This window comes from Meles meles, chromosome 19, assembly GCF_922984935.1.
Source record: "Meles meles chromosome 19, mMelMel3.1 paternal haplotype, whole genome shotgun sequence".
Taxonomy (NCBI): Eukaryota; Metazoa; Chordata; class Mammalia; order Carnivora; family Mustelidae; genus Meles; species Meles meles.
Genome location: NC_060084.1, coordinates 56,930,278 through 56,946,382, shown reverse-complemented (window position 1 = coordinate 56,946,382; position 16,105 = coordinate 56,930,278). Strand labels below are relative to the sequence as shown.

General features: G+C 56.6%; 1 protein-coding gene across 2 annotated transcripts; it reads left to right on the top strand.

Annotated features, from left to right (window-relative positions):
* The first annotated feature begins 311 nt into the window (after nt 1-311).
* Nucleotides 312-15,877, top strand: PTPRH (protein tyrosine phosphatase receptor type H). Of its 2 annotated transcripts, XM_045987078.1 has the most exons (17): nt 312-391; nt 884-999; nt 1,875-1,908; nt 2,128-2,391; nt 3,295-3,579; nt 4,283-4,582; nt 4,921-5,187; nt 7,166-7,244; nt 7,363-7,410; nt 11,595-11,685; nt 12,109-12,199; nt 12,415-12,491; nt 12,577-12,711; nt 13,019-13,141; nt 13,315-13,475; nt 14,909-15,044; nt 15,131-15,877. In XM_045987078.1, exons 2-17 carry the CDS (start codon nt 949-951, stop codon nt 15,239-15,241), a joined length of 2,253 nt encoding a protein of 750 aa, XP_045843034.1. In that variant the 5' UTR covers nt 312-391; nt 884-948; the 3' UTR covers nt 15,242-15,877. The 2 variants fall into 2 exon arrangements, with proteins under 2 accessions (XP_045843034.1, XP_045843033.1); XM_045987077.1 differs by lacking the exon at nt 312-391 and having other exon boundaries at nt 869-999.
* The last annotated feature ends 228 nt before the right edge of the window (nt 15,878-16,105 follow it).

The following is a 16,105-nucleotide window of genomic DNA, read 5'->3' as shown; positions in this document are numbered from 1 at the left end:
CGGGTGCATACAAGTAAGTCCCCAAAATACCCCAAGAAGCCCGTCCAGACAATGGAGGTCTGAGGGACGGGGCAATGATTCAAGGGTTTTAAAAGTCCTCATTCTAAGATTTTGTATTTACAAACCCATCTATTATTCACAGCGTGTTTATAAGGGGTTGTAGCCTTTTTCTTTTTTGCTGGTGAATCTGAGTCACTGTGCGTTGAAGCCACACGTTCAAGGTCACGGGTAGAACGGGCAAGGTGCATAAGCAAACAGTGACCGTCTGGTGTGTGTGACAGATATAGCCCAGAGTCTTGCCGGGGCTAAAAAGGCGTCCACCGCAGTGTGGTCCCTGTCGGACCGCGTCCCAGGGGAGGAGTGGGAATGAGGTCCTTCCTTGGGGAGGAAGGTAGAAACGTGTGCCTGGCCGGGAGCCCATATATGCAAAGGCGGGGGGGGGGCAGGCGGGAGTGAACTTGGCTCATTTAGGGAGGGCTGCTGGGTGTGTGGAGGTCGGGAGAGGTGACGGGGCCTTGGTCCATGGGCAGAGCCCACAGCAGCCCATGGGTTTAGACTCAGCCTGCCCCCCTTGAGACACAGAGTGGGGGGTGTTTCTCTCCTGGGGCTGCCTTCAGCTCTGGCCGCCCAGGACCTGTGCTGTGCATTCACACAGCAGTGGGGAACAGCCCCATATCCAGGCCATTTTCGTGGGAAAGTGTAAGGCAAGGCAGGAGCTGGAGGGGAGACCCCATGGCCAGGGGGAGCACAGGCGTCCAGGCGCCAGGACCAGAGCTGAGGCCTGGGGGTGGGGCTGGGAGCCTCCACTTCCTCCTCCTCCCTTCCCGCCCTGGTCTGTGGCCTCATCGGGCAGCTCAGAAAGGGGAAATTCTTGCGTTTAAAGTCCAGCAGGTGAAAGGTCGGGGCCAGGGCATCTGAGTCCATCGGCAGTGACCAGTGACAGGAGACATGAAGAGGATCAGAGGGGGCCTTGAGGCCTGGGGGAGCCTGGTGCTGCTGGTGAGTGCTGGTGGGCAGGGCCGGGGGGCTAGGTCCTGAGGGAGTAGGGGCTGAAGGTCTCCTAGAGAAGGAAGCAGGTCTGTGGGTTTTCAGACACACCTGGGCTCTCACGACAGATCATCCACTGTGAGAAGGAACTCTGCTTTCTGCCAAGACTCAGGTTTGCTCACAAAAACCCAGGAGTCCCAGCCACCAGTGCCCTCCTCCCTCAGACCCAGGAGTCCAAAGCCCCCATCCCCCTCCTCCCTCAGACCCAGGAGTCCAGACCCCCAGCCCCTCCTCCCTCAGACCCAGGAGTCCAGACCCCCAGCCCCTCCTCCCTCAGACCCAGGAGTCCAGGCCTCCAGCCTCCTCCTCCCTCAGACCCAGGAGTCCAGGCCTCCAGCCCCTCCTCCCTCAGACTCTGAGTCTAGGCCCCCAGCTCCCTTCTCCCTCGGACCAGGTGTCGGGCTCCTGGCTCCCAGCCTCTGTATCTTCTCCATTTCCCACCCTGTTGATTGCTCTCCTGCCTGGAGTCTTCGAAGGTGGTATTTTTCAGGAAGTGTAACCATTGGGTATATGTCTGTCTGACCTTATGGGTAGAGCTGACCCCAGCTCCTGGCTTCCCTGAGCCCCGCCCCTGCCACACTCCTCTTTCTGACCCCAACACATACGCACCCAGAAAAGACAGAGGGCCATTGGGGTGACCCTTGTTAGAGCCGAGTCTGGGGGTAGAGACAACTCCCTGTGTACCCCCTCTCCCTCAAGCACAGAGATGCTCAGGTTGGGGACAGAGTATGGGAGGGTCACTGACTGGGCCCTCCCAGCACCACAGTCTCCCCTGGGTCAGGGAGATGAGGCTCTGAATCTGATTCTTCCCTCTGGGTTCTCCCCAGGGCCTGTGCAGCTGGACAGGGTCCTGGGCTACTGGTGAGTGACCCCTGCTGAGTGTATCCCTTACATGGAGGGGAAGGTGCACTGAATCCCCCTGAGCTCTGGTGGGGGGTGGTCTCAGGGAGGGCAGGGTGATCTGTGACGGGTGTTGAAGGACGTGGTCCTTCCTGGACTCGGGGCAAGAGCTGGGGCTAGTGGAAGGGACAGTACGGACCCGCTCCCGGCTCACACTGGGCTCTTCTTCCCGAATCTCAGACCCCAAGCCCGTCAGAAACCTGAGCGTGAAGGACCAGACCAACAGCTCCATCACCCTGGGCTGGACGAAGCCAGATGGCACGGTCTCTCAGCCCTACCTGTACGGGATCCAGTGGGAGGGTACCGGCGCAGTTGGGAACAAAAGCACGACCAACACCAGCGTCCTTGTGGACGGACTGCAGCCCGGGTCCTTGTACAAGTTTGCTGTGTGGGTGGAGCTAAATGGAAACTCCAGCTCCAGTGAGACTTGCAACGGCAGCACGGGTGAGAGGCAGCCGCCGCTCCTGTTCTTGGTGGGGGGACAGGTCTGTTTGGAGAGCTGACAGGACAGTGGAGCAGACCCTAGCCCACATCTCCTTGGTCTTGTGGAGCAGGAGATGAAGAAAGAACATCCCAGGTTCTGAGTTGGGACCAGTCAGGGTCTAGGACCCCTTATATAGACCATAAGACTTAGCAGCCAAGGCTGTGTAGGGAGCACAGGCATGTGGCCCCAGCCCTGGGGGGATTAGGGGTGTGGAATGTGGACACTCCAGCCCCCTGGGTCTTCTCCTGGTCCCCAGATATGTCACAGTCTTGAAGGTGGTTCCCTTCCCCTTGAAGGTGGGGCTCAGACCATCAGCTCCCTCACCCTGAGCTGGGAGGTGCCTCTGGCCCTGGCCTTCAGGACGATGCGTACCGGGTCCCATGGACTGGAGAGGGAGACAGAACTGTGACCCGACACTCAGCCGACTTCAGTTTCACAGTGGAGGGACCCCAAACTGAGGCCTTGTATAAAATCTCTGCGTGGGCAGAAAGGAATGCAGTGCCTTGCTCCGGATAGAGCCTCAGCAGCTCCGCAGAGGACACGCATCAGCGCCCACTCTCTGTTTTGAGGAGAGGTTAAGAACTGGCCAAGAGGGCATCTCCTCTGGGTTCTGGGGTCCAGCCATCGTCTCTGTGACCTCACTGAGCCAGACCCAAACCCTGAGTTGGCAGGAGAGTTGTGGCCATTCCTGGGGACAGGCCTTTCCAGAGGTTGCCGCTGAGCTTAGGGCTGCAGGTGTCCAGCCCTCCCTAGGTCCCACGTCTAGGAAGTGCTCCTTGACAAGTCTGGCTGCACAGGGAGGCTGTGTTCTGGCTCTTGTGGACCAGGGATTGGGAACTCTGACTCTCTGCTCCTTCTGCCAGTTCCCAATGTAGTGACAAGTCTCAGGATGCAGAGCCGGACCAACAGCTCCATCACCTTGAGCTGGACAGCTCCCGTGGGCCCAGATCGTCCTTCCTACACCTACAGGGTCTCGTGGGTCATGGACGGCATTATGGTCATTAATACTCAGGATACCAGGGTCTCTAACACCTCGGATACCAGGATCACAGTGGAGCAGCTGGAAGCTGGGAGCTTGTACACCTTCACTGTCCAGGCGGAGAGGAATGGGGTCAGCAGTGACAACAGGACACTCACGGAAGCCACTGGTGAGACTCAGGCTGGTTCTAGATAGACCTAGTACTGTGGAGATGGGGGAAGGAGAGGACTGGGGAGACTTCGGTGACCCCACCTAGCGTCACTGGACCTCGAGCTTGTAGGTCTGCTTCTAGGAGGAGTCTGTCCTCAGCACCAGGGATTTCTGATTACTAGGCTGTCTTTGGGGAGGAAGAGAGCCCCTGACCACCCAGCACCACCCCTCGGGAACCAACAAAGCCAGAAGAGGAGAAGCGCACACCTCATCCCACTGTATTGGCTGAACCCAAAGGGACCCGCCTCTCAGCCTATGCATGGCGGGCCCCAAGTGTGAGACGGGAACCAGGATTATGCCAGGAACTAGGTTCACTGCGGGTGGACGGAACCTGCAACTTTTAGTCTTCGGCCATTTGGGCTAAGAAGACTGAGATCAACAGCTCTGTCTAGAAAGGAGTGTCCAGAAGTAAGGAAGGACCCTGCCTCAAGCTGCTCCTTGGGAAGACAGTGTTGAGAAAGGTGATGGGTGGGACCCAGGGCTGGAGACTCAGGGCAGAGAGGTCCTGGGGGATCTTGGTCCCCACCTGGCCTCTCTTCTGTGGTTCACATTTCCTAGAAAGTGGACTCATCTGATGACTGAGCAATCAGGGGAGGTGAGCAGGCTCAGGATGGAAGGTCCTTGACGATACAGCCCCTTGAGCTTCGGTCCCCATTTGTCAGCTCCCAACAGGGTCACGGATCTGCACAAGGAAGCTCAGACCAGCAGCTCCATCACCCTGCGGTGGAAGGCTCCCACAGACCCCCACTCTCAGGCCTACACGTACTGGGTCCAGTGGGCCACTGGGGGACATCCCCAAGGAGACCAAGACCCCCGAGGACATCAGGCCAACCAGACAGGAGGGACCAATCACACCTACTACGAGGTTCAGGCCCTGGAACCCGGGACTCGGTACAACTTCAGCGTGTGGGCAGAGAGGAACAACGTGGCCAGTTCTGCACAGGGCCTCCTTGAATCCACAGGTGAGATGGGCCCCCTTCTACCTGGTGGGGGCCTAAGTCAGACCTGGGGGCAGTGGGAGGTGAGTGGATTCCAAATCCCATCAGGTCATGGGGTCATGGCTTCATAAGCTGAAGTGATACAGAGCATGCAGGGCTCATGGGAGTTGTAGTTTGAAGGGTCTGTTGTGTGTCCCTTTGGGGAGGACAGATGATGAGACATGAAGAGGGATTTTGGTTCTGGGAAGGAAGGGATGGGCTAGTTCTCAGAGAATTGGCACCAAAGGTGGGAAGTGGGGGTAGGGGGGATGGAAAGCCCCCCTGTGGGGCTCCTACTCACTCCTCCTGTCCTCTCCTCCCAGCCCCAAGCCCGGTCACCATCACCTCCTGCATCAGCACCTCTGGGGGCCACGGCGTCGTCTTGACCTGGTCCTGCCCCCGGGGAGGCTATGAGGCCTTTGAGTTGCAGGTGGGTGGACAGCAGGACTCTCAGAACACGTCGTCCTGTGGGAAGAGTGTGTCTGTGTGGGGTCTCTGGCCGGCCCAGTCCTACCCAGCCATTGTCACGACCATCTGGGATGGAATGAGGGCCCCGTCTGCCTCTGTGACCTGCCACACCGAGAACACAGGTGAGTAGAGCCCCATGGGGATGGGAGCTACAGGGACCCCATCAGGCTCTGCTGGAAGCAGTCTCGGTTACCTAAGGGGTCCTGTGTGTTTTTCTGTTTGCTTTGCTTTCTGCCTTGTTTCAAACAGCTTTGTTGGGACATAATTCACATATCATCCGATGCACTTAAATTACACAGCTCACGGTTCCAGAACGTCCGCGGTACTGTGCCAGCCCATTTCCTTCACGTGGAACATTTTCCTTACTCACTCAAGAAAGGTCGCCCCCTTAAGCCATCACCCCCTGACTCCCCCATTTCCCCACCAACCTAGCCTAGGGAATCTCAAATTCACCTTTTGTCTCTGAAGATTTGCCCGTTGAAGGTATTTCCTAAAAACACAGTCAAGCAACATGTGGTCTTCCGTGGCTGGCTTCTCTCACTTGGAAGAACGTTTCTAAGGTCCATCCATGTTGTAGCATGTGTCGATGATCTGTTCCCTTCTTTTCCCCCAATAATATTACACTGCATGGAGAGACCACATTTTGTTTATCCATTTGTCTGGGGATGGAGCCTTTGGGTGGTTTCCACGTTTTGGCTGTTACGAGTAAGTCTGCTATGAACATTCATGTATGTGATTCTGTGCGGACGCATGTCTTTACTTCTCTTGGGTAGATACCCAGAGGACCCATCACGGGATCAGATGGGCAACTCCGTGTTCATCCTTTGGAGCACTGCCAAAATCTTTTCCAAAGTGGTTACACCATTTTCCGCTCATCACTGGGGTGTTTTGGGGAAGTTTGAGCCTCTTACTCAGGAAATCTCTGATGGTGTACCTTTGACCGTGGCCCTAGGCTTCACTGTGCCCTCTCAGTCTCTTCCTGTGAATCAGGACCTCTTGTAAGATTGGGTCTGTGATCGGGGCGCCTGGGTGACTCGGTGGGTTAAGGCCTCTGCCTTCAGCTCAGGTCATGATCTCAGGGTCCTGGGATCGAGCCCCGCATTGGGCTCTCTGCTCAGCATGGAGCCTGCTTCCCTTCCTCTCTCTCTGCCTGCCTCTCTGTCTACTTGTGATCTCTGTCTGTCAAAAAAAAAAAAAAAAAAAAAGATTGGGTCTGTGATCTGGGGAGAGATGGCAGGTCGGGGCAAGGATAAGTGGCTGCTAGTCACTCCTGGGCTTCTCTGAGCCCTACTGCTAGGGAGGGTCTCTTACTTAGCAAGCAAAGTCTGTGGGGGACCAGGTCTATGAGGGGAATGGCCTCCCCACCAGGCTGTGTCAGAACCTACCAGGCCTGTTGACAGGTCCTAGTTGCTGAGACTATTGGGAAGCTACAGCCTGGGGCCCCTGTGGCTGATTGGAGGCAGGCTGCGGGCTGGAGCCTGCGCCAAGACCAGGTGTGCAAGGACAGCTCCCGGGAGATCTGTGCCCATGAGAGCCTGGGACCCAGAACATTGACCCCACCATCGCAGGCGAGCCCTTCTGCTAGCAAACAGAACCTTGGAGAAGACTAGCCTCCATTCTGGGGGGAACCTAGAATGCCAACAATGCCGGACAGGGGCTTCCTGACCTTGGCACTATTGGCTTTTGGCGACGGAGCATTCTTGGTCCTGTGCATAGGGTTTCGAGCAGTACCCCGGCCTCCCCCTGCTGGATGCTAGTGCACCGCCACTCCAGTTGTGACAAGCCTCAGTGTCTCCAGACATTGGTGATGTGCTCTCTGGGGGCAAAGCGCCCTCGCTGAGGACGATTAGTGTAGGCCAAGGAGGGGCTGAGTCACTCCGGCAATCAGGCCGCCCCAGCAAATGATGTCTTTGGACAGGCTCCAGGAGAAGGCTGGGTGGGAGGTGGGGCTCTATCCAGAGGCTTTCTCCCTCTCCCTTGCTGCCCTCGCATCTGCCCTGCAGGCCCACTGGTCACAGTCCAGGCCAGGGTGGAGGCTGGAGAGACAGGGTGCCAGTAGACGAGGCCGACTCTAACAGGTCCCCACGCCCCCTCCTCCAGGGGTCATCGTGGGAGCCGTTGTCGGCATCACCCTGTTTCTCATCCCCGTGGGTCTGCTGATTTTCTTCCTGAAGAAGAGGTAGGATTCTGCATGGGGCTCCCTGACCACCGGAAGGGGCGGGGGGCCAGGGGGAGTATAAGGGTCCCTGATTCTGGTCTGACACCCTGGGCCTCCTGCTGCAATGTCTTTTTTCCAGGCACGAGAAGAGCCAGAGGGGACCCGCACCCAGGGGTCTGGTCTTCAGGTAAGCCGAAGGTGCTGGGGAGCATCTGGAAGAATTGTTGTCAGGTCAGATCAAGGGGTGTTCACTGGTCACCGGAGACGGTGGGCTCGGTGAACCCTCGCCCACAGGGCCCTCTGCACCAAGGATCACAAGCCTTCCGTGCTTCCCACACCCCGGGCCAGAGGCTTTGGAAGCGGTCCCAGTTCCAGCTCTGGGACCTCATGCATCCAACAACACACTCGCTGAACACCTCTTACGTGTAGGCGCTCTTCTAGGGGCTGAGGACACAGTGAATTAAACAAAGATTCCTGCCCTCATGGAGCTTGCATTCGAGCACGAGAAGTCCTTAATTAACAAGATCCTAGTGGTTGTGACTCTCACAATAGACAATAGAACAAGAGGTGGGGATAGAAAAGTAGAAGAATATTTTAGATCGGGCGTTGAAGTTAGATAAGATTGTAGATGGGTGTCGAGGAGAAGCTGGACTAAGAAGATGGCTAAGAGGAAGTCATTTGTGCACAGACTCATGTGCATGTCTTGGGAAAGGGCATTCCAGGCAGTGGGACCAGCAAGGGCAAAGGCCCCGTGGCAGGGGCCTACTGGCAGTGTTTCGAGAATGTTGGTGTCTCTGAGACTGAGGAGGGTGGTGAAGAGGGTGGGGTAGGACATGAGGTCAGAGGGGTATCCAGTGGGACCAGATCAGCTAGGGCCTTGCCGATACAAGTGAGGAGTTTGATTTTACTCTGAGATAGGAGTTTTTGGAGGACTTTGAATAGACTCAGTGACCCAGTCTAACCTATTTATAAGCAAAGGCAAGAGTCGAGAGACGGAGGAAGTGGTATGTAATAACCCAAACAAGAGACGATTGTCTTGGACCAGGAAATGGTCAGAAGTAGTCATATTCGAGATATGGTCTGAGTGTTTGAACAGCAGGTCTGGCTCAAGAATGGGCGTGTGGTGCAGGAGCCAGAGAGGGCTCGAGGGTGAGCCCAGCGAATTCAGCCTGAGCCGCAGGAAGATGGGAGTCGCCATTACTTAAGACGGAGTGACTCTGGGGGGCAGGTTCAGGGGAGAGTATCAGCAGCTCAGCTGTGGACACGTTCAAGTTTGACCTGCTTGGGCAACGTCCACGCAGAGACACCTCTGATGGGGCGGCTGGACGGACAGTTCAAGGAGAAACTTTGTGCAAGTGTCTTCATCGCTCTGAGTGAACTCTCTGTGTTAGAATGATCCCCAGGGACTGACAGAGGGGAGACGCGGAGCTGGGAGACCAGCCCACGGGCTGGACGAAAAAGGAGGTGTGAACTGAGGCAGGGGCGTGAGAGGCAGATGCATGAGGTGTGGGGAAAGGTGATGTCCAGTACGTCCCTCGCCGTAGAAGCTGTTCTGGCTGGCGTCCCGCCCCTGGTAAAGCTGATTTCTCCCCACCTCCCTCCACAGCATCGGTGACAAGTCATGAGTCCAGGCAGTCCCTGGGTCACAAGCCTGGCCCTCTCTCTATGTCCAGCACGTCGTAACTTCTGTATCCGTGTCCGGATGTCCTCGTGATAACCCTCCGGGGCGTCAGGTGCAGGTTTGGGGGGGGGGGGAGCGCACAGATAGGAAGCTCAGGAGAGCGGCAGGAAGAACTAGGGTAGGATTTTGGAATCAGAAGTGTAGAGCTCAACAGGGAAGCCTTGGAAGCGGACCAAGTCCTGAAGAGTTTGGTGAGTGTGCAGTGAGAAGATAGGCTTGGCGACATGCGGCGGCCAGGGCCTGGGGGGGGGTTGGCAGCAGGAAGGGAGGGGTCCAGGAGGAAGGGAGGAGCAGTGGGCGGGGCTGCACCCTGCTGAGCAGTGTCCCCCCCCCCCAAGGAAGGCCTGAGAGGTGGCCTTTGGAATTAGAGAACAGGAGGCAAATGAGATTGGGGGACTCTGAGAAAAGATGTCCTTCCCCCGTGGAGCGGTGCTGCAGACCCTTGGAGAAGGCCTTGGGGAAGTTCAACCAGCACGGCTGTCTGAACACGTTTTGTTGCTGTTTAGGTGCGATAAAGCCAAAGGGTGGAGAGACGACCACCACTGAAAACACAGGCTATGAGACTTCTGGATCCCAGGAGAGGGGGGCACGGGATAGCCCTCAGGGCTGCACAAGGAAGCACCCGGCTCAACCGGGAAAGAGGGGAGCTGGGGGAAAGGCGGGCAAGAGCCTCGATCCTGGTTTCTGTGGGAAGGAGTGGGCAACAGCAAGCCGACAGGCTCGGAGGTAATAGCTTCGCTGAGCTCTGGGGCGCAGGGACTGCCCCTGGGGGCCGAGGGCAGGTGCGAAGTGCCCCAGAGCGTGAGACCCTGTGGAGGAGGCGGTGTGTGTGTCGGTTTAACCACAGCTCAAGACATGGGACACACTGGCCCCCAGCCAGGGTCTCCAAACTGGGTCGAGACAGGATTTCTAAAGCTGTCCTGCAGGGAAAGGAGCGGGAGGGGGCTGCAGCTGGAGCTCCATGAGTCAAAAGCCTTTTTGTTCATATAGACGGAGAGATTACTAGCATTTACTAGCTAAAGAGAAAGAGGCAGAAATGCAGATGAGGAGGAGGGATGGATGCTGGAGAGGTTAGAGTGAATTGGAACCCGGGGGACGCAGAGTGGCCCGAAATGGGAGAAGAAGCACGTTTTTCCTTTTTATAATTAAAAATTACTTTAATTGTGGTCAGTTACATGTAACATAGCATTTACCGTCATACCCGTCTCTGGGTGTCCAGTTCCGTGGCTGTAAGGACGTTCACGCTGTCATGTAAACATCACCCCTGTCCATCCACGGAACTTTCCGTCTTGCAGAACTGAAACTCTGGCCCACGAAATGCCCTTCCCCCTCCCCTGTCCCAGCGCCTGGCTGCACCGTCCACCTTTTGTCCCCATGAACCCGACAGCTCTAGGGACCTCACTGAAGTGACTCTTCAGTATTTGTCCTTCTGTGGCCGGCTTGTCTCACTCAGCATCATGTTCTCCACACTCATCGTGGTGTAGCCTCAGTCGGAATAACCTTTCTTTCTTTCTTTTTTAAAGATTTTATTTAGTAAATTTAGTAAATTTTATTTAGGTTCCGTGCAAGAGAGCACAAGCATGGAAAACTGCAGACGGAGGAGAAGCAGACTCCCCCCTGAGCAGGGAGCCCGATGCGGGGCTCGATCCCAGGACCCCAGGATCATGACCTGAGCCTAGGGCAGACGCTTAACCCACTGAGCCTCCCAGGGACCCCCACAATGTCCTTCCTTTTCAAGGCAGGACAATATTCCAGTGCACAGACCCCGTTTTGTGCACCTGTGTTCTGCTGACGAACGCAGTGTTGAGCGAGTGAGTGGGGAATAAAGGATAGTGGACTCCGGGCTGCTTCTGCCTTTGTTCTTTGAATAATGTTGGTATGAACCTGGGTGCACACTTGTCCTTTGAAGACATCACTTTCTGCTCGGGAGTGGAACTGTAAAGCAAACACACCGTTTTGACCCAGCATGTCCCCTTCTGAGTATCCGTGTGCAGGAAATGGGACTGCTCTCTTGACGAGGTATGTGGGTCCCCACGTTCCCTGCAGCCTTACGTGCGCTGCAAGGTTCGGAGACCCTGAGCGGCCACTGGATGGGTGAGTGCATATGGAAAATGCGGCGTACCTGCAACGGAGTGTGATACGGCCCTAAAAAGGAAGGAAATCCTGACATTGTTGACACGGGGAGCAGATCCCAAGGACATGACACTTAGTGAGATAAGTCAGAGAAAGAGAAATTCTGCATGACATCATTCAAATTTGAAGTTTACAAAGGCAAAACTGAGTTCATAGAAACTGAGACCAGAGGGTGATGGCCAGAGGCAGAGGAAGGGGGGCTGGCGAACTGGGTGAGGGGGACCAGAAGGCGCAAACTTCCGGTTATAAGATGAACAGGTCCTGGGGATGCTAAGAAACACACAACAAGGGGATGCCTGGGTGGCTCAGTTGGTGAAGCCTCTGCCTTCGGCTCAGGTCATGATCCCAGGGTCCTGGGATCGAGCCCCGCATCAGGCTCCCTGCTCAGCGGGAAGCCTGCTTCTCCCTCTCCCACTCCCCCTGCTGTGTTCCCTCTCGCCATCAAATTTAAAGAAAGAAAGACATAACAACAACAAGGGGAAAAAAAAGAGGGGGGCTTCTCTCTCTTCCCAAGGGCACAGGACTGGAGGAGCTTAAATTCTGCCCCTTTCCCACAGCTTCTCAGAGGACATCCTGGCGGAAGACTTTGCTGACCATGTCAGGAAAAATGAGAAGAACAGCAATTTTGGCTTTGAGGAGGAGTACCAGGTGGGTGGGAAGCAAAGGGGCAGAGCTGAGCCCCAGTGCTCTCCCTGGAGCTCAGACCTCCTTACACCCTTTGGGCTAAAACTAAAGCAGGGCACCTGTTTTGTTCGCTGAGGCAAACAAGAGCTTCTGTTTTTGCGTCCTCGAAATCTTACACTGTGACGGGCCCTCGGGTCAGTCCTAGAGGAGCACCTTGGTTTTCCTCTGAAAGGGTTTTCCCCTTTCTCTCTCCTACCCCTCCAGCCCCCGCGGTCCCCCAAATCCTCCCAAGTGCTCTGCGGGGATGGGGGTATGCACGCTTTATTTTTGTGGGTGCTAGAGTATTCCAGGGCGTGGGGGTGAGTGGGGCAGTGCTGAAGGGGGTACCTGCGGGGGAAGGTGGAGAGAGTCCAACGCATGCTCACTCCCCTCTGCCTCTGCCTCCAGCAATTGCCTCTGGAGACCCACAGCCAGTCTCAAACAGTGGCCTTGGCTCCCGAAAACAGCACCAAGAACCGTTACAGAAACGTGCTCCCCTGTGAGTCTTCGGCCTCTGCTGATTTCGTGACTTTGTCAACACCAGTCCCCCACCACCTATCCCCTAGGAGACACCAAGCTCCTGACCCTGAAAAGTGGGCACCCGGCCCGTCTTAGAGCTCCCAGTGCCTGTCTGCCATCTGCGGGACTTCTGTCCCTGGGTCTCTCCCCCCGCCTGCCCCTCTCCGCTTTACTAACCTTGGCCTCTCCCCCCAGATGACTGGTCCCGTGTGCCCCTGAAAGCCAACCAGGAGGAGCCAGGCTCTGACTACATCAACGCCAGCTTCATGCCTGTAAGGTGGCGGTCCGAAGCCAAGAGGGCGCTGGGCCTGGGTGAGGCCGAGACGGGAAGGACTGGAGCCTGTTTCCCTCCACCAGGGTCTGGAGAACCCCCGGGAGTTCATCGCAACCCAGGGCCCCCTACCCCAGACGGTGGCTGACTTCTGGCGCCTAGTGTGGGAACAGCAGAGCCAGACCCTCGTCATGCTGACCAACTGTGTGGAATCCAGCCAAGTGAGAGCCCTGAGCTCCAACCCACCCCCCTACCTCAGACTCAGATCCCACCATCTGCCCTGACCCAGACCTCACTGAGCCACTGCCACACGATGGCAACCTCTTCCAGTGGCCCCAGCGCATCCCTTGGTCTGTATAACCCACTGACCTGGAGAAGGGAGGGGTCCCCCTGACTGGATGAATGGACCCTGGCTGTCCTGGGGTCTTACCTCCTCACTAGGCACTGGATGCAAGTGCCCCAGTGTAGACGGGCAGCGGACGGGTTGTCTGGGGCCTCTTGTTCTCTGACCTCCCAGTTTGCCCCCAGGTGAAGTGTGAACATTACTGGCCTCTTGACGCCAAGCCCTGCACACATGGGCACCTCCAAGTGACGCTGGAGAGTGAGGAGGTGCTGGAGGACTGGACAGTCCGAGACCTGACGCTCCGGCACGTGAGTCCGTGGTACCCGGCCAGCCCCATCCTGACAGTCCATTCCTCCCCCCACACCTACTCTGTGTCTCCGAGCCCCTCCTGAAGCCGAGCCCTGTGTCACTCTCTCAGGGGACCACAGTGTGCCCAGGGATGCCCCCCAACTCTCTCCCTCCCCGACCCCCCCCCCCCCAGATGCAAGAGCAGAAAACGCTGCCTGTGCGACAGTTCCATTACGTGACTTGGCCAGACCATGGCGTCCCCCACTCCACAGACCCCATGCTGGCCTTCCGAAAGGTGCTGCGGCAGTGGCTGGACCAGACCACGGAGGGAGGCCCCCCCATTGTGCACTGCAGGTGAGGACCCCATCATGTGAGGGGAGTCAGGAACCTGGGTCAGTGGGTCCTCGGGCATCTCTGCAGATGGGAGAGAGGAGGCAAGGATGGAGGACATGGAGGCAGAAGCAAAGGGGCAGTGAGGTAGCGGGACAGAAGGTTGGGGTGAGAGGACGGGAAAGCCAGGCAGAAAGGTCAAGGAGGGGAACTCAGTGGTGGGGACAAGGGAGGGAGGGGTGAAGGGCAGGAGGGGTGAGCACCCCGCGGTTTTGAGCAGCATTTGGAACACCTCCAATGCTGTCCAGGACCTCACCTGTCACCCTTCTGATACTGAGCTTGATGCCTCTGAGATGAGGTTCTGGGGGGAATCTAGAAGCACGCTCCAGAGGGGCAGACAGCCTCTGAAATGGGACTCTGGCTGCAGGGACAGCCTCCGTCTCCCTGGTCCACAGGGCAACCTCATGACCAAAAGGGTTTCCTCCCTGCTGCAGAGCTGGGGAAACCCAATCAGAAAGCTGAAGTCTTGGGTTCAAGGCCGGTTGGAAGTGGCCGAACCGATGCCTGGGCTGGCACTCTTAAACTCTGTGCCAAAGTGTGTCCCAACACCTGCTCTGTCCCCGGAGAGCACCCCCTGGAGGTGTCCCCAGCAGGGGGTCAGCCCTCCCTCCCCCGAAGCACAGAGGGGACTGGTACAGACTGGTCACAGGGGTTAACTTGAACCGTAAAAAGGAATGAAGTACTGATTCGTTCGAGGATGTGGAGGAATCTTGAAAACCTGATGTTGAGTGAGAGAAGCCAGACACAAAAGGTCCCACATCGTCTGATCCCACTTGCAGAAGATGTCCAGGATGGGAACCTCTCCAGAGCCCGAAGACAGCGCAATGCTTACCAGGGGCTGGGGACAGGGGAGCAGGGGGAGCGACTGATTAATGGGCACAGGGTTTCCTTCTGAGGAGATGGAAGTGTCTGGGAACTAATTAGATCTGGCAGTCCCACAGCACTGTGAATGTCCTAAATGCCACTGAGTTGTTTTCTTTTTGTTTGTTTGTTTGTTTTTTAACAATCAGCTTGGGAGTTCCTTTTCTTGAGTGTGAAAATTCAGCTCTGTGGTTTATTGTCCAAGTGACCCAGGACAGACAAGTGACCTCATGTCACTCCCCCTCCATTTCCCCATCCCTAAAATGGGTATGCTGGCGGCTCCAACTTCTCATGGCTGGGGAAAGTGTAAAGGGCATGTCAGGCACTTGAGGCAGGGCCTGGCAGAGAGATGGAACTCCAGACCTAATCACACGCAGTGGCTTTTCACTCCATTCAATGACCCCCACTTACACTGTATCCCCCCAGAACGCCATCTTGCTGAATAATACCCCGATCTTGGGTGCTTAAACACAGATCGCTCTGGTCAGCCAAGATTCCCCCTCCCTGTGGCCTGACCCCTTCTTGTTCCTGTCTAGTGCTGGCGTGGGCCGCACGGGTACCCTCATTGCCCTGGACGTCCTGCTGAGGCAGCTGGACCGGGATCAACGTGTGGGGCCCTTCAGCTACGTGCAGAAGATGAGGGAAAGCCGGCCTCTGATGGTGCAGACTGAGGTGATGGGGCTCCTGAGGGCATAAGGCCTGTGGCTTTGGGAGGGAGGAGGCCAAGGCTCACCCCCCTGCCCTGTGTCCCTCCCCAGGCCCAGTATGTCTTCCTACACCACTGCATCCTACGATTTCTCCAGCAGTCAGGCCGAGTCCCAACAGACAACGGGGTTGCATATGAGAACCCGCTGTATGAGAATGTCTGAGCCTCAGGAGGGCTGAGATGCCAGACCAGCTAGACTTGAAGTCTGGATCCCCACTTCAGCCCAGGTTCCTGGAGTCCTGGGGCAGCCGAGGGCTGGGGTCCCAGACTCTGGGGTCTTGTAGGGGGAGAAGAGGCCTGGCAACCTAAACTGTTTCTGTGGAGGACGAAGGACAGGTGAGAGCAGGTATCCTGGTTATCCAGGTATCCAGGTATCCTGGACTTCCTCTGAGGAAGGAGGGATGGGTGCTAGAATTTCCTTGTTCTTTGAGGGAAGAGGTGGCTGGGGGCTCAGGCTGCAGGGTCTTTGAGAAAGAAGATGGATTCTGAGGAAGGAAGAAATTAGAGTCTGGAATTCTAGTGACCCCAGGAGCAAGGGCAGGCAGGATCCACCCTTGTTTTATTCCAGAAACCAAATCAGGCTCCTAGTATCTGAGGTTTCCCTGCACCCCACTGTACAAGCAGTGTACAGTGCTTCTATCTCTTCTCTTCTATCCCATAATTTATTAAATCACTATTCTTCCAGAGACGCTTGCTATAGTGGATTTCTGGGTCTGGGGTGGAGAAGGGCTGGATTCCTGATGTTCAGGTCCTGAGGTTAATGTCCTGGGAGAGAAGCTAGAGGGACCCACAATTTGGCATCCCCCCAAAAAGTGTTTGGATGGTCCAGTCTCTCAGAGAGGGTTGGAGGTCCACACTTGTGTCCAGGGTCTGGGCAGTGCAGACGCCATTTGCTGAAGCTAGGCGCATAGGGTCTTGCTTCCTGGGCCTGGTGCTGAGGAACCTAGAGGGTGGGGTGAGGTCTGGGGCGGATTCACTGGAGACTTTCCAGCTGGATATCTGACTACTTGGGTCTCCGGAGGGAGGG